This window comes from Ahaetulla prasina, chromosome 7, assembly GCF_028640845.1.
Source record: "Ahaetulla prasina isolate Xishuangbanna chromosome 7, ASM2864084v1, whole genome shotgun sequence".
NCBI lineage: Eukaryota > Metazoa > Chordata > Lepidosauria > Squamata > Colubridae > Ahaetulla > Ahaetulla prasina.
The window spans coordinates 37762237-37780413 of NC_080545.1; the positions used below are offsets into that span (position 1 = coordinate 37762237).

At 37.8% G+C, this 18177-nt stretch overlaps 1 protein-coding gene across 19 annotated transcripts in view; it reads left to right on the forward strand.

The window, feature by feature from the left end:
* Positions 1–18177, forward strand: part of NRCAM (neuronal cell adhesion molecule) — a 328107-nt gene that overhangs the window by 277161 nt on the left and 32769 nt on the right. For 12 of the 19 annotated variants that reach the window (XM_058191808.1, XM_058191816.1, XM_058191813.1 and 9 more), the window contains 4 exons: positions 830–955; positions 2173–2325; positions 5916–6047; positions 7192–7270. The exons of 1 other annotated variant lie outside the window; for it this stretch is intronic. In XM_058191808.1, coding sequence (XP_058047791.1) covers positions 830–955; positions 2173–2325; positions 5916–6047; positions 7192–7270 — 490 coding nt within the window. The remainder of the gene's footprint in view (positions 1–829; positions 956–2172; positions 2326–5915; positions 6048–7191; positions 7271–18177) is intronic. 6 more of the 19 variants (XM_058191821.1, XM_058191822.1, XM_058191826.1 and 3 more) reach the window with 2 other exon arrangements.

Below are 18177 nucleotides of genomic sequence, written 5' to 3' on the forward strand. Positions count from 1 at the left end.
CGATGGAGAAAATGCAGACGCTGCTGTGCCCGCTTCACCAGTGTCTCACTGTTGAGCGACCAAGCTAGCCTACTCATTAGCTGCACACCCAGAAACTCGATGCTGCTAACCACCTCCAAAGGTGAATCATTAACATACAGAGGAATGTGGCTATGCCTGCCTTTTCTGAACTCGACAATGATAATTACAATGACAATTACACCAGTTCACCAAACCATCTATCTCCTTGCGGGAAGCACCCTCGTTGTCATCCTGAATAAGGCCCACTACTATTGTATCATTCACATACTTCAAAATATAGTTGGTGGCAAACCTTGCACAACAATCAATTTCACAACGATGTTAGGCAGTCAAATTATTTGATTATGTATAAAGTTGCATACCTTTCTTACAGCTAGTCCATCCTAGTCCACTGGAAAAAAGTAAATTTTGGATATTGAATATTCCATTGTCAGCCAGTAAATACAAATACAATTCCAGAGTCAGCCAGTAAGTACACATACATGTTCATAAAATCACATGCATATGTGCACACATGCACACAAGCATACACATAATTTCAGATTATGTTAGAGGCTTATTCCATCTATAAGCTCATTTTAGAGTTGACAGAAAGTTTGTCTTCTTGATGCTGTTTGCAGGAGAACCATGTTTAGTAACTAAAATGAGATAAAAAGTATTAATTATGTTTAAGCAGAATTTCTAAACCTAAGAATTCACAATAAATAGTTTTTCCCATTCTATTTTGTGAAACTCAGATAAATGAAGTTGGACTGTATTGAATACATGCAGCCTTTAATAATTTGCTCTTTTTTTCTTGTATATTCAGTGCAACCAGTGTATCCAAGGATCAAAAATATTATGGCAGCAGCTGCTGAAACTTATGCCAATATCAGTTGGGAATATGAGGGTCCAGTTCATGAGAACATTTATGTTGAATATGGTGTGGCAGGCAGTAAGACATTTCATTGAATTCTTTTAAATGTATTGTAATAATAGAAAAAGAACCAGTATTGATTTACTTTTCTAAAGTTATTTCTGCTTTTTTAGGACACAGATTTAAGGGTCAGATTTTGTAGAAGTAATTTGTGTTTAACTCCATACATAGAACATTGGCTTCTTGTATTATCTTAGGATTTCTGCCAAAAGCAATTAACTAAAACTTTTAACATACTTGTTTGTCATAGCATGCCTGTCCCTACAAGTCACTTTGATGGTAAAGAAACAATAAGACTGAATTAGTTCTTTCTTTTTCTCAGGGAGTAAATTAGCAAATTATTAGCCCCATGAAAGACATACGTGGGTTTTGGATTGTGAAAGGAATACTTGTTCCTTTTAAACTAGTATTTTTTGATTCAAATAAATATATATGGAACATATCAATAGAGTTTTCCTGGCATGGTTTGGTTAGCAATATACAAAATTGCTCACTATGGAGTACATTTAGTCTTACAAATCTCTTCATATTAGTTTTGCCATTATTGTGTTCTTGAAATAACTCAGTTTTATTTTTTTAGACCACACAAATGTAAAGCAATGTATATTTTAAACTACATTTAACGATGGCATGCTGAAATGGAAGATTTTCATTATCTGTAGTTTGATCTTCCTTCAGTTGTGATATTCTGAGGAAATTTTATATAATTGCTTATCTTATCTGCCAGTTTCCATGTGAGGAAATGGTGCCTAGTGGGTCAACTTTGCATAAAGCATCAGCTTTTCAGCAGTTCCAAATAAGATGTAGTAAGCTAATCTGAATAGAAGCTTGTTTTTGTGGTTAATAAAGAAAACAAATAGCCTGGTCAAAGTTATAGTTTATAAAAGTTCATTGAGAATCTATCCTTTTAATTGTGATTCCTTTTCTTTCACTTCTTGGTAAGCATAATTGATGTAAAGTATAACAAAATAAATGGAAATGTTGTTTATTATAATACACAAAAGATGCTTTAAAATTATTATCCCATGCAATTGCCTTCTTAATGGCAATTTTGAGCAGAATAGCATGAAGAATAAAATAATACTTAGAATATAAACCTCTCAATGCTCTGTCTTAAGAAAAAAATATTTTAAAGATCAGAATTTGAAAGTGGCAATATATCTCATCATGAATGAATGAATGAATGAATGAATGAATGAATGAATACAAATGCTGTGTTCCTAAAAATTTTATAGGCAAAGAAGAATTGAAAAAAGGAAATGTTAATGGTTCTCGGAGCTTCTTTCTCTTAAAAGGATTAACACCAGGAACATCATATAAAGTCCGGGTTGGTGCTGAGGGTCTTTCTGGTTTTAGGAGTTCAGAGGCTATATTTGAGACAGGTCCAGGTGAGGCACACCATGCAATTCTGCCTTCCATTCAGAATTGTGATGTATTAAGTGCTGGCATTTCAAAATAGTGTCATGTTCTCTTCACGTATTTTAATGTCTTTTTTTTGCCTCCTTAAAAGATGTAACTCAGAACTACATCCACTCTTTTTTTTTCATACAATGGGTATCCATGCCATTCATTTAGAAAAAAGACATAGTTCTCATGTCTCCTTTTCAAAGATGCTTTCTAATCCTCACGTTTTTTCTATATAGTATGCTTTTTATTAATGATGAAATTCAACAATGTTTGAAAATAGTCAGGCCTAAATAAATTAAACATTACTAGCAGTTTTTTCTAATGGTAGGTATCCAAAACCTCTACAAAATGTAATATTTACTGAATATAAATAGTATATATACTATTGAATATTTTATTCAAAGTCTTTACTGTGTCAATTTGTAAGTCAGTTTTTTTACATGCTGTAAGTTGAAACATAATATTTAAAGACTCTCATAGGTTGGTTGAGAAATATTTCAATGGCATTTGTTCAATTTCACATATTTTCATAAAGCATTAGGGAGTAATATTTTTCTATCATATGACCTATGGAGTAATCTGCAGGACTTTATGTTAAAAGTCACAAGCTATGGATGGAACCAGTGGTAAAAGGGTGGCAGATTATCCACCTATTCAATTGTATTCTTTTTGATACCTGACCCTTTCTTCTTTCTGTCTGGCTCTTGCTCTGTCCCTAAATTGCAGGTTAGGACAATTGCTAGAAAACTGAATTAAAAGCATGCATCATCTGGCAAGTTGCCCACCTGTGCTGAAAAACATGTGATTAACAGAAGTTAATCTGGTGTTGAAATATTTTCACTCACTCACTATTGCACAGCATTATACTGCATGGACACTGGTTTTTATAAATGGAATTATATCTCTAAACTTAATTTTGTAAAATAAAGTAACTTATCAGAAATGATCCAATACCCCTAACTTAAATGATATTTTAGATCAGTAGCTTCATGTGCTCATAGCAGTGTATGTTAATTGTTTGATATGTGAAGAGAAGTAGAGAATGCTGTTCTGCAATTAATGTTTCTTCTGTTTACAATGAAAGAACTGGCATGAGAAAAGCCCTTGCATTCAGCATCTAAATATTATTTCAAATACTGGATTAGATCCAAAGCTTATAGATAACTTTATCAGCTGAAACATGTCATTGTAGGTAAAAGGGTCTGAACCCTCTTTACCTCACAGCATTTTTATGCCTGAAATACTATTTAATACAGTTGGGTACCTTTTTCTGCATGATGGTACAACTCCCAAACTCTTTGTGCCCTGTCAACACTATTACAGATGTCCAGCTTACAGGATGGAAAATAGGGAGGATATTTGAAAGAGTGGCTAGGTGACTAGGGTCAATAAGCCGACATTGGAATTAATATTAATATTCTTCTAAACATTTGAATAGGCTTGGCACATTTTTTTAAAAAAACTATTTTTCCTTAAATCCATCAAAAATCTATGTCTTGGAAGACTACAATAATATCTCAGCTATACAGCATCAAATTCTATAAAATCCAAGCTCCTTTAAATTAAATAATTTGGATACCAAGTTTTTTTATTGTTGAATGGGATTGACTGATATCTAACTAAACCCACTCTGGAGTTTGGAAGGCATTTTTTAAGTTTTCATTTGAAATTTATAGATATATTTCAAGACTCAAAAAAGCTCAACAATAAAATAGAAGTTCAAGAATCTTCCTCACTTCCTTAAAGACACATCATTTCTCTGAAAATTGAATTTTTTTCAAAATTTTATTATTGGAAAGTGGAAGTGGCAGGAATATTTTATGGGCCATTCCTTCTCTAGTCAAACCATATTATAAGGAATATAAATTGTTGCAGAAGAGGTTGATTAATATGAAAGAATCAATATGAATCAGTCCTATTTCTCTTGGGTGGTAGAATTTTTTCATTCAACATTCAACTCTGATTCTGGATCTAAACCAACAGCTATTTCCTTAACTCTCCAGTTATTTCTAACTGGAAGTAAACAGGAAAAAGATCTAAAAGTTGCTTAGTTGCTCAAGATCCATTCTATGGCTCCTGAAAAGATTTCTGCTTAACATTTACTTTAGTTATGATTTGATTTTAAGTAAGTACAGTAGAATAAATTCATATGACTTGCCTGTATTAGCAGTGTTTGTATTTTGCAGAGAGAAAAATACATTTGAAGCAGACGATATGTGTAGTGCAATTATACATAATTATGCAATTTAAATACACAGTAGTGGCTTATAGAACTCTATATGCTTTTATCAGAATATACAGAAATAAAATACTGGAGACTGTGTAAGTAAGTTATCGTAGCTTACCGTATTTTCTGGAGTATAAGACGCACTGGAGTAGAAAACGTAGCTTAGTTTTTGGGGAGGAAAATAGGTGGGGAAAAAAAACTGTCTACCAGATATTCATCTGGCTAGCGTCCTTAGTCTGGTCAGCTTCAGCACATTAGTTTGCTGGTTTTTTATCCCCTGCTTGGGGATAAAAAAACAGCTTCTAAGGCACAGCTGAGAGGAAGCAGCAATGAAAAAAGCAGGCAAAGCACTTGGCTAGCACCTAGTTAGGGCTGAAAAAAAAGCTTCAAAAGAACAGCTGAGAGTTGGAGCAAAGCACGGAGATGATTCACTCACTATGCCTCATTCAAGTACAGTAGAGAGTCGAGGGAGCAGGCAAAACTGAGATTATTGCTTCACTCGCTAGTGCCTCGTTAGCACTTTGTTAGGGCTGAAAAAAAGCTTCAGCCTCTTGGGGGTGGAGGTACATCTTATACCCTGAAAAATACAATTATTTTAATAAGTGTTAAGCATGTACTATTTTGCATAGTTGGCATGGTATTCCATACTGAATTTTAATGTAAAATGTACATGTTTTCCTTTAATACTTGACATTGTATTTTTAATATCAAATAACTGCATGTTTGGAAAAGCTTAAATTGCTCTAACCTATTAAACATTATTTGTTTATATTATCCTATTTAAAGTTAGCTTTTTAAAGGAGCATTTTTTTCTCAAAAAACCATTTTGTTCTTTTTATATTCTATAAAGATATGCTATCCTTTTCCAAATGCATAAATTTGAATAATTCATATATATTATAACTATATTAGAAAATCTATTGCATTCTTTTACATTCAAGTGTAATTGGTTCTTCTAAATGAACTAAATTGCTCCTAAACCATAGATTTTTGATGAGAAAGGATAGGAAACTTACTACATAAATTTCCTTATGTAGTACAGAGAAAGCTCCTTTAAAAATGTGTGAGAAATGTTTCCAGGATAATTATTTGTACATTCAACTGTGGGTCAAAGGACAATTCCCAAACCACTGTCACAAATGTTTTTATTAGAAGCGTAGGACAAATATAAGGGGAGAGAATACTAATTTTTACACATTTAGTATTTTAAAATGCAAATATCAGCAATACTAAAAATTGTCAAATGTTTTTAAAATACCAAAATGTATTATTTCTAATTGTGATGTAAATTAATTCATAAGAATGCAAAACTGGTACGAATAAATGCCTCTTTTTCATTCTTAGCAAAGGCAAGTCGGCAGGTTGACATTGCCACTCAAGGATGGTTCATTGGTCTTATGTGTGCAGTTGCTCTTCTCATCTTGATTTTGCTCATTATTTGTTTCATAAGGAGAAATAAAGGTGGAAAATACCCAGGTAAGTTTTGGATCTACTGATTTAAAAAAGAAAATGTTTGTTTTTATTTAAATATAATATTTCTACCACTGCTGCTAAGATTCAACATAAAAAAAGTAAATCTTTACTGCTGGTAGTCCTCAGGCTACAACCATTCAAAGTTATAATGGCAGTTAAAAAGGGGCACTTAGGACAGTTTCTTGGAGTTCTGGCCACAATCAAGTGATTGTGATTCTGAGCAAAGCAATGGTAAGTCAGTAGGAAGTCAGAAGTCATAATCAAATGAAGTCACTTAATGACCCACATAATCCTCATTTAACAATGATAACCCGGACTGCTGTAATTTCATTACTAAGCCATATAGTTATGTGATGTGATGCTTTACAACCTTGTTACTTAGCAACAGAGTTTTAGGTTCCAATTACTCTCATAACTAGAGAATTACCTGTATATAGTTCATTGGTTTTGGCTTAGATTAATATCCATTTTTTCCAATATGGTTTCAAAGTTTACAACTATTCATCTGACTAGCTATAAGATTTTAGAACACTACCAAGAGAAGGATCAATACACAGTGGGATAAAAAAAAAGAAAATCTGAAACACTCACTCTGAACAATCCAACTATAGCCCCAATTTCCAGTAGGACTGTAAAAATTGTGAAAGTTACAAATGGCTAATTTAATGTGCTAGCAATGCAATTGCTATTTGCTGTATGCATGGAGCTATGGAGATAACCTTGAAGAAGCAGTGCAGAAAGTGTTAAGACAACAGCAGGTGCAGAAGTGTCAATTGAGCCAAAGGTGAAGGGAAAGTATTACTGAGAGACTTAGTCTGGCTTTCATCATATCTCCCTGGTTATATGGAAAAGGAAAGGGCAAGCAATACTGGATTGGCAAGAATCTGTTATAGCTTTATTTTTTATTAAGACTAGTTTTGATCTTTTTGTAGAATATGTTTCCTGGTATGAAAACCTTTTCAAACTGAGACAGGCTGTTAGATATGTATATCTTCAGTCTTTCAGTTTTCTTTGCCAATTTGTAATTTAGTGATGTGTATTAAATGAGGCCAAGGTTACATTTTCTCATAGATTGCAGAGGGTTGTTCTAATGGGTGTTTAAATTCTATGAATGGCATCTTTAAACGACTAATTTTGCATATTTTAGTGAAAGAAAAAGAAGATGCACATGGTGATCCAGAAATACAACCTATGAAAGAAGATGATGGAACTCTTGGTGAATATAGGTATTACTATTTTTCTTATTAATCATACTATCTTGGATTTGAAGAAAATATTCTTCAGACTTTCTATTCCCGTGATGGCGAACCTATATCACGCATGCCACAGGTGGCACGCAGAGCCCTCCTGCGAGCATGCCAGCCGTCGCCCCAGCCCAGCTCCACCGCTCATGCGCGCACGCCTCCCACCAGCCAGCTGGTCTTTGGGTCTATTCCATGCATGTGCAGGGGGTGGGGTGCATGCGGGGAACATGCACATGCATGCGCGGGGTGGGTGGAGCATAAGCACAGAGGACTGCAGGTTGGTGCAGGATGCTTTCCAGGCCAAAACGAAGCATGGGAGGCCTCGCGCTACGCCCCTGCACCCTGTTTTCGGCTGGAAAGCCTCCTGTACCAACCTGGAAGCCCAAACGGGGCACGGGGGGGCTGGAGTGCATATGCGGGGGCATCAGGGCGCATGCATGCGGAACGCGTGGGGGGGCACATGCACGGGGAACATGCTCGCATTGCATTTTGGGGGGTTGGGCATGAATGCGTGCATTTGCACGCATGCATGCTTTGGGCATTCAGCACCAAAAAGGTTAACCACCACTGGTCTATTCAAATCATTTAACTTAGAATGTAGTAATAACTTTAACCCACCATCTTCAGATATGATGCCGTATGAACATTTTTGATGCTGTTTTACTAAATGACTTTTCAATTCAGATACAGTATATATAAATCAATATGTTAAATTATCAGACATTTAATAATTCATTTAATTCTAGCAAATATTTCAGATTGCATTACTGTGGTATTATGACAAAGCATAAATCATAGGAATACACTTGAGTATTACTATTAATATACATTAATTATTGTATTTTATCCTGTAACTATTTTATCCTACTCTTATTTTAAATTGTTTGTATAAGATTTTATTGGTAATGCATGTTTGAACCTTGTACGTTGATATTTTTTTTATTTTGTCACAACAGTATACAGAAGCATCAACATAAAATAACTACATTTCATATAAGCATATACATGAGCAAAAGTATGTAATAACTATATTAATTTGATATAATGAAAGGAAACAATAGGACAGGAACAGTAGGGACTTTTGTGCTCTTATGCACGCCCCTTATAGTCCTCTTAGGAATGGGGTGAGGTCAATAGTAGACAGCTTTTGGTTAAAGCTTTGGGGATTTTGAGAAGAGACCACAGAGTCAGATAGTGTGTTCCAAGCGTTAATAACTCTGTTACAGAAGTCTGTAACAATTTTCTGCAATCAAGATTGAACATTAACATTAAGTTTAAATCTATTGTTTGCTCTTGTATTATTGCAATTGAAGCTGAAGTAGTCTTCAACAGGAAGGACATTGCAATAGATGATTCTATGTGTTAAACACAGGTCTTGTCGGAGTCGGCGGAGTTCTAAGTTTTTTAAATCCAGGATTTCAAGTCTGGTGGCATAAGGTATTTTGTTGTTTTCAGAGGAGCGGAGAACTCTTCTCGTAAAATATTTCTGGACATGTTCAATTGTATTAATGTCAGAAATGTGGTATGGGTTCCAGACAGGTGAGCTGTATTCAAGAATAGGTCTAGCAAATTTTTTATATGCTCTGGTTAGTAGTGTAGAGTTTTTGGAAAAGAAACTATGCAAAATTAGGTTTACAACTCTTAGAGCCTTTTTTGCTATATAGTTGCAGTGGGCTTTGGCACTTAGATCATTTGATATGAAAACTCCAAGGTCTTTAACAGGGTGGGGGTCATCTGTAAGGTAATGTCCATCAAGCTTGTACTTAGTGTTTGGGTTCTTTTTTCCAATATGTAATACTGAGCATTTGCTGGTTGAGATTTGGAGTTGCCAAGTTTTAGACCAATCGGATACAAAGTCAAGGTCTTTTTGAAGGGTAGTAGTATTGCTGGTGGTGTTAAATAGTTTGACATTGTCAGCAAAGAGAACACAATAACTTTAGATATGGTCACAGAGATCATTTATGTATAGTATGAAGAGCGTTGGTCCAAGAACGTTGCCTTGAGGAACGCCACTTTTGACAGGAACAGGATTTGATAGAGCATTGCCAATTTTGACCACTTGTTGTCTGTTTGACAGGAAAGCAGTTATCCAATTGTGAAGAGGTCCGGAAATGCCGTAGGATTTTAGTTTTAGGAGAAGTTTATCATGTACTACTGAGTCAAAAGCTTTGCAGAAGTCTATGTAGATTGCATCTATTGCTTTGTCTTGATCAAGATTAGTAGACATATTACTGACTGATATACAAATTTATCCAAATGAATAGAAGTATGTAGTAGAGATTTGCATTTTCATTTGCATGCGTAGTAGAGCTTTGCATCATGTGCAGAAATATATTCTGTTCATCCTAGCCTTATCCCTCCATAAAAGATGGCTGAGAAATCTTGAGCATATATATTATTATCATAAAATGCAGATCCAAATTATTGCATTGAAAATCGCATACTTTAAAAAATTTGGATTCAGCATTTTACTTCATTCATTTATTTGGTAAATGTGCTTTCAGCATGACTTTGAGCCAGGGGTGAAATCCAAAAATTTTCCCTACCGGTTCTAAGGGCGTGGCTTAATTGGTGGATGTGGCTTGGTGGTCAGATGACTGGGTGGACATGGCCAATAACAATAAATAATAAAAATAATAAACAAAGTATACAAAACAATAAGAGGTACCAAAAACCAACTTTCACACTTTACACACACACAACACAACACAACACAACAGACTCACACACAATGTAAAGCAGCTGCACTTCACCCAAAATTGCCCCTGCAACAAACAGGAACCTCACACTTTCATACTTTACACACACACAACAACACACACACACACACTGCCACATACAGCTTTGTAAGATTTTGTGTGTTTATGTAGTTAGAGTGAAACACTACAGAAACACACCAAATCTCAGAAAGCTGCACAAATATTTTATTTTATTATTTTATTATTTTATTTTTTTAGATCAGGGGTCTCCAACCTTAGTAACTTTAAGGTTTGTGGACTTCAACTCCCAGAGTTCCTCAGCCAGGAAAGCAGGCAGTTTGAGTTGCTCACGAGGAGATGGATTTTAGGCAGGCAGTCAGTTGATTACAGTAGCTGAAGTAAAGCATGAAAGGAGCAACAATTATAGGTAAGTGAGGAGTGGGCATTGGGTGGGCATGGGTGGGGGCTCTTGTAAGTGGGGGCTGTTAAAAATGATTTTAAAAGCCTGTGAGGATCAGGAAACTCATCTGGGATCACCAGAGGAAAAAAAGATTTTAAAAGCTCCTCTGACAATCTCAGCTGAAGTTCCTTCATAGCAGCCCAGAACCTCTTAAAATAATTGTTTTAGCTCTTCAGCCGAAGAGCTTGTAGAAAACATGTTTTTAAAAGTTCTGGTGATGAGGAACTCATTTGGGATCGCCAGAGGAGCCCTTTAAAGCCTTTTTTTTTATATACAACCTCTTTGGCCGAAGAGGTTTATTAAGAAGAGGTGCTTTGGAGAATAGTTTGACTCCCTCTTCTTTGTGGCAACCCCTGAGATATTGGAACACTGCTATCATGTCTACCCTAGTCCTTCTTTTCATTAAACTAGACATACCCAGTTCCTGCAACCGTTCATCATATATTTTAGCCTCCAGTCCCCTAATCATCATTATTGCTCTTTTTTGCACTCTTTCTAGGGTCTCAACATCTTTTTTACATTGTGGTGACCAAAACTAAATGTAATATTCTAAGTGTGGCCTTACCAAGGCATTATAAAGTAGTATTAACACTTCACATGATCTTGATTCTATCCCTCTGTTTATGCAGTCCAGAACTGTGTTGGCTTTTTTGGCAACTGCTGCACACTGCTGGCTCATATCTAAATGTTTGTCCACTAGGACTCCAAGATCCCTCTCACAGTTACTACTATTGAGCAAGGTACCATATATACGGTACCTCTGCATTTTGGGTTTTTTTTGCCTAAATGTAGAACATTACTTTTTTCACTGTTGAATTTCATTTTGTTAGACAGCGCCCAATGTTCAGGTCTGTCAAGATCCTTCTGTATCTTGAGCCTATCTTCTGGATTGTTGGCTATTTCTGCCAGTTTGGTGTCATCTGCAAATTTGATGAGTTCTCCGTCTATCCTCTCATCCAAGTCATTGATGAAGATGTTGAAGAGTACTGGGCCTAAAACAGAGCCTTGGGGTACTCCACTGCATACTTCCCTCCATGTGGATGTAGTTCCATTGAGGACTACACGTTGAGTGCGGTTGATCAGCCAGTTACGAATCCATCTGAGGGTGATGCTATCTAAACCACATTTTTCTACTTTTATCTAGTAGTAGGTTATAGTTATCAAATGCTTTACTAAAGTCCAAGTAAATTATATCGACAGCATTCCTCTGGTCACTAATTTTGCCACTTTGTCAAAGAATGCAATAAGATTATTTTTGGTGATTTGTTGCTTGATTATCTTTTCCAGAATCTTCCCTGGTATTGAGGTCAGGCTGATAGGTCTGTAATTTCCTGGATCTGTTTTTTTCCCCCCTTTTTTGAAGATGAGAATTACATCAGCTCTATTCCAGTCCTCTGGCAGTTCTCCTGTGCTCCAGGATCTTTGAAAGATATAGTTCAGTGGTTCTGAGGTCTCCTCTACCAGTTCCTTCAAAACTTTGGGATGTAATCCATCCGGTCCTGGTGATTTGAACTCGTCTAGGGTAGACAGGCGCTCACTTACCATTTTCTTCCCTATTTTAACTTGTGTTCCTAATCTGTTTTTTGTGGTGCTGTTCTTGATAGGTTGGATTATTCTTTTCCTTTTGTGTAAAGACAGATGCAAAAAAATGAGTTAAGTAGTTCTACTTTCTCCCTGTTGCTTGTCACTTTCTTGCCATTTTCTCCCAGCAAAGGGCCAATTGTTTCTTTGACTTTTTTCCTTGACATTGGAAGAAGCTTTTTTTTGGTTATTTTTTACTTTTGTCACAAGCCTTTGTTCATTGTGAGCCTTAGCTTTCTTCACTTCATCTTTACAGGCTCAGGCTATTTGCTGATATTCTGCCTTAGTTATTTGCCCCCCTTTCCACTTTTTATGCTTTTCCTTTTTTTCTTTTAATTTGTCAGATAGTTCGTTATGCATCCATGCTGGCTTCTTTTGAGAGCTATTATTTTTCTTCTTCATTGGTATTGTGTTAGACGAGGCTTTTATAATCTCATTTTTCAAAATTTCCCAAGCTTCTTGAGTTGTTTTCCCCTTGAGGATTCTCATCCATGGAATCCTTTTCAAGCTCTCTCTAAGTTTATTGAAATTCGCTCTCTCAAAGTCCAAGACTTTAGTTTGATTTTGTTCTACTACTTGTGTTTGCATAATGTTGAATTCCAATATTGCGTGATCACTTGTCCCCAAGGTTCCTATAGCTTCAACACCTTCTATCATTTCATCTCTGTTAGTGAGAATTAAGTCCAATATGGCTGATCCCCTTGTTCCCTTCTCTACTTTTTGGGAAACAAAGTTGTCTGCTAGGTTTGTTAGGAACTTGTTGGATCTTCCACTTGGTGCAGAGTTTGTCTCCCAGTTGATGTCAGGGTAGTTAAAAATCCCCCATTACTATTGTGATGTGTTTCCTACATACCTTAATTAGCTGACTAGCAAAAAGTTCATCTACTTCCTCTGTTTGGTTGGGTGGCCTATAGTATAGACCTATGGCAATGTCATTCCCACCCCATTTTAATATTGACCCAAATGCATTCAAGATAATTTTCATCATTGTTGTGCTCTATTTCTGTAGAGATGTAGTTATTTCTTATATATAGTGCAACTCCACCTCTTCTTTTATTTGGTCTATTTCTTTTAAATGATTTATATCCCACTAGCTCTATGTTCTATTTGTGGGTTTCATCCCATCAAGTTTCCGTAATGACAACAATATCATATCTGCCCTCATTTATTTGAATTTCTAATTTACCCTGTTTACTCCTCATACTCTGTGCATTGGTGTATAGACATTTGAGTCCATTTTGATTGATCCTGTGTTTACTGTCTACATAACCTGTGTTGTGCCTGACTGCCACTATTTTCTTGCCACCTGTTTGATTAGTGCACATGGTATGGTATTCACTATTAAATGCTTGGTTTTGCTTGACAGTAGGGCTGATAGTCTTACCCACCCAGACATCTTTTGATAAGGTGTAGAGTTTTTATGAAGCCAGAGTGATCGGCCAGTTTGGAGTCGTAGCATGTTTGCATGAGAGGAATTCTCTGACTAGTTGGGATGTATAATTTTCCTCCCATACAAGCTAAATCATCTTTAATTAAACAGGTGTTTTTATGGGTTAGGAACTAGTCATTGATTTGTAGGGCTTTTTTAAATGCTTGAGTGGTAGCATTGTCTGTTAGCGGTTCTTGTTTAGCTTGTGCCGCCCTGGTCATCACTTTGGCTGCCAGTTGAGAGGCTGGGAGCAGGGGTTTGATCACTTCAGGTTTCCCACTGAGGCTTTCTGGATACTGCGTCTGCTAAAAACTTTTTCCCCCAGGGAAGTATTTTAGGTTGAAATTGAAACATTTGAAGTGTTGAGCCCAGCAAACTTGTTTCGGGAAGAGTTTCTGTGGGATTTTTAGGGCCTCTAGCTTTTTTGTATGATCAGTCCAGACTTCAAAAGGGATTTTATTCCCCTCTAGGAAATGCCTCCAAGTAAGGAGAGCCTACCTTACTGCAAATGCCTCCATCTCCCAGATAGCCCATCTCTGTTCAGTGTTGGTTAGTTTTTTAGATGTGTATGCACAGGGCTGCAACTGGCCCTGCTCATTTTCTTGGAGAAGGAATGTTCCGACTGCTATGTCACTAGCATCTGCCTGTATGATGAATGGCTGTTCTGGATCTAGGTGTTTTAAGACTGGTTCAGCTGAGAACAATTGTTTCAGTCTATCAAATGCTGCCTGGCATTCCATGGTGTAGTTTATGGGCTGCTTTGGTTTCGGTTTGTCCCCCCCCCCCACCTTTGTTTTCAGTAGGTTAGTGATTGGGAGAGGAATTTGTGCAAATGCTGGGATAAATTTCCAGTAAAAATATGCAAACCCCAGGAAGCTTTGTAGTTGTTTGCGGGTGCAATGGCATGCCCAGTTGATCACTGCTTGTACTTTCCCTGGGTCCATTTCCATGCCCTCATGGGAAATCCTATATCCCAGGTAGTCAATTCTATCTTTGTGGAATTCACATTTGGAAAGTTTTACGTAAAGTTTCACAGTGCCGAGTTAGTTTAGGACCGCTCGGTCAAGCTTTACGTGCTTGGCTATTGTCTCTGTGTATATTAAAATGTCATCTAAATACACCAGAACCTCTTTGTACAGGTGCTCATGGAGCTCCTTGTTTATCAGTTGCATAAACACAGCAGGGGCGCCTTGTAATCCAAATGGGAGGACTTTCAATTGGTAACACCCCAAAGGAATGTTAAAAGCTGTTTTCCATTTGTCCCCTTCCCTAATCCTGATTCAGTAGTAAGCCTCTCTTAGTCCAGTTTTGAAGGGAAAAAAATCCTTTGGAGAGGTGGGCTAACATGTCTTTCATGAGGGAAAGGGGGTACATGTTCTCCACATTCAGTGTTCAAATTTCTATAATCTACACAAAGGCACAAAAATCCATCTTTCTTCTCTTGGAATAGCACTGGGGTGGCAATTTTTGGTCCCATGGGTTTGATGAAACCTCTTGCCAAATTTTTATCTATGAAAGCTCTCAATTCCTTGAGTTCCCTGGGGGACATGCTTTACATTTTTGGTTTTGGTAGTTTGATAGCGCAATCTGGGGGAGGGAAGCTCGTCGGAGCCTTCTTCACTGAACACCTCAGCTAGGTCCTTGTACTCCCTGGGGATGCCCTGGTCTGGCAAGGTCTTTCCCACCATCACTGCTTCTTTGTTTCAGTCTCCCCCCAGTTCCTCCCTTCACCATCAGTCATTCCACATTGAAATCTTAGAATCCCCTGCTTCCAGTTCACTCTGGGGTTCTACTTTCTCAACCAGGTGAGTCCTAGAACTAGCAGCCATTCTATTCCGGGTGCCAGTGAGTTTCTCATCATGCGTCCCCATTGCTATGTCCAGAGATTCTGTGGCAAAAATGGCTGGTTCCTCCCCTGCGACTGACCCATCTAACTGGTAGAACGTGATGGGATTTTTTAGCTTCCACAAGCGTATGCCCAATTTTTCCACTGGGGTTGAGCTAATCAAACTTTGGATGCACCCTGACCTGAGATTTTCATTCTTTTCCCCCAACTGGGGACGAATAGTCTTAGGGGCAGGGTGAGTGGCTCACTTAGTTCACTTACCATCAGGTAATCTTCAGGGTCACTCTCGGACAGGATCAATTCTTCCTCAGGTGATGCCAAAGTTCCTTCCCTCGATTTTGTGAGGGGAGAAACTCTGCGGCCTCTCCACTTCTCAGTGCGGTGTCTTTTCCTCGGGAGGTTGTTTTTGAGGGCTTTCCTCCAAACAGGCATTCTGGTTTTCGAATGGGAGTTTTTGAACGACACTCAGCTGCACTGTGCCCCTCCTTCCCACGTTTGAAGTAGGCAGATGATCTCGGTGCCAGGGGAGTTTTGGCTTAAATGGCTCTCGCTGAGGTGGGGATCTCTTCCAGGCTCTTCCCCCTCAGTACTGGTTTCTGGCCATGCCAATCTCCACTTCTTCGGCCCGGATGTACCCATCGTGCAGGCAGTCTGGGACCCCTTGAGCCAAGCAGGCATGGTAGATGTTGTCATTCAGGCCATCTTTGAACCAGCTCACTAAGATATCTTCCGGCCAGTCCACTCTGCAGGTGACGTCTCGGAACTCTTCAGTGTATTCAGCTACCAGCTGGCGGCCCTGTTTCACGGTTCTGATGTAATTGCGAGCTTTGCAATCTGCCAAGGGGTCTTCAAATTGGCAGCGGAGAGCCATCATGAATCGGTCAAAGTTCTGCAGTTCAGGGGGTCTGCGTTGTGGAAGGTCACCTTCCAATGGGCAGCTGCCTCTTCCAGGGCCAAGGTGACAACTCTGACCTGAGCGCTCTTGGTCTGGAAATCCCTCCCGTACTCCTGCATGTATGTAAGGAAATGTGCCAGGAAAAGCCCTATTTACTGCGGGTTGCCATCATACTTCACTCTTCCTCTCTAGTTGTGGCACTCTGGGTTGGCCAGGAATGATTGCAAGGGCTGGTGCTGCGTGGGGTGGGTTCACATGGATGGCTGCTGCCCCCCACCTGCCATGTCTGCTTGGCCTGCTGCTGCTGGATCCAGAGCAGCGGCCCCAGCCTTGTTGGCTGCTACTGCTGCCTCACACTCTCTCTGGTGTCTGAAGTTCCCACCTGGTTCTGAAGTTTTCAAAAGCCGCATAATGTTTCTCTTGAGGCAGTCATCTCTGGCTGGTTCTTTGATGTTTATTCCTTCTTTCTCTTCTTTCCTCTATTTCTAAACTAGCAGCAGGTAGGCCCACCCTACTAACATCCAAAGGCTATCAGCCAAAGCTAACCACAAAACAGCACCCAACACTTCAGTATCCCATGTGTCAAATCAAAAGAAAAACCATATCACAGATCTAATTTCCTCCAATTCAATCAATTTTCAGTATCTCAGTATCTCCATCAATTAAGTTTACAATCCACAAGGCCCGCTATATCCCCAATCTTTAGTACTCCAATATTCCAATAGTCCATGAGATCAATCCAATGTCAATCCACACAGGCCATTCTTTATGGAGAAAATCAAAGAGTAGAAAAGGAAAAAGGAAGAATATTTATCCTCGGAAATGTCTTCTATATAGTCCTGTCTTCTATCAATTAGTATTTGTAGTCCATGAGGCACGCTGTGTCCCCAGTCTTTAATATTCCAAGATTCCAAGATGTCAAGCTAAACCAAAATCATCTTCTCACATTCTCAAAATAATTGTTTTCTTTCCAGTTTTCCCTTCAGTCAGTCAATAGTATTTATTGACTGGAATTCCAGTCTGAATTCCAAAATTCAGAAAGAGTTCTTCTCTATAAAGCTGCCACCTATCTCGCTTTCCCCACATTGATTTCCAAAACAAACTCCATCTTCAATCTATTACAGGTGCAACAGTTCTCAAAATGAAGGTGCAGCAGTTCTCAAAATGAAGTATTTAAGTCTCTTCCAAAATATTTCGTTTATATACTAACTTTTATATTAACCTGATGCTACAGGGGAAAATTGGTGATGATGCAGTTATTGATGATGATGCAAGTATTAAAAGACAAAAAGTCCAGCAAAAAATTATATAAGTCTCTTTTATTGCCTTAAGGAGACTGCAAAGGAGTCAGTGTTTTTTGTTGCCCTATTTATACTATTTATTCACTGCCTAATTTATACTAATTATGAAAACGTAATTTCCCTTGAAAGTGTGGGAAAACATTCACTGACAACAATTCCAAAGAAAAGAAAGCAGGAGTGTTTTTCTGTGCAGCACTAATCTATTATAGAAGATTATAATCCCCCCAGCCCATTTTCCTTGTACTCTCACCTTTCTGACAAGCAAGATATTTGGGCTTTGCTATACTGTAGTAATTGTAAGTTACTTACTTGAGTGTCTTTTACTCAAAAACCAGCCAAAAGTATCCAGATTTTTCTTCTTCTTTAATCCAGGTGTCTCTCTTTAAAATAGCTGCATTCTTTCTTCATTCACCTGGAATTATAGAAACTAATGTTCAGCTTTTTTTTAAATTTAAGCACTGTTTTGCCCCTTATCCTTTCTAGTGCCTGTTTCTCAGTGTTGATGAATACTAAATTTATCAAAGCTTAACAAACCTTTGCAATCACAACACTTAAATGTGTCCTCCTGCAATATTAATTTAGTTTTTTAAAGAGTGTGCAAAAAGAAAGAAACCCTGGAATGATCCGAATCTTAGTTATTCTCTATAGTTTCTCTTTAATGTTGGGCTTTCTAATGCT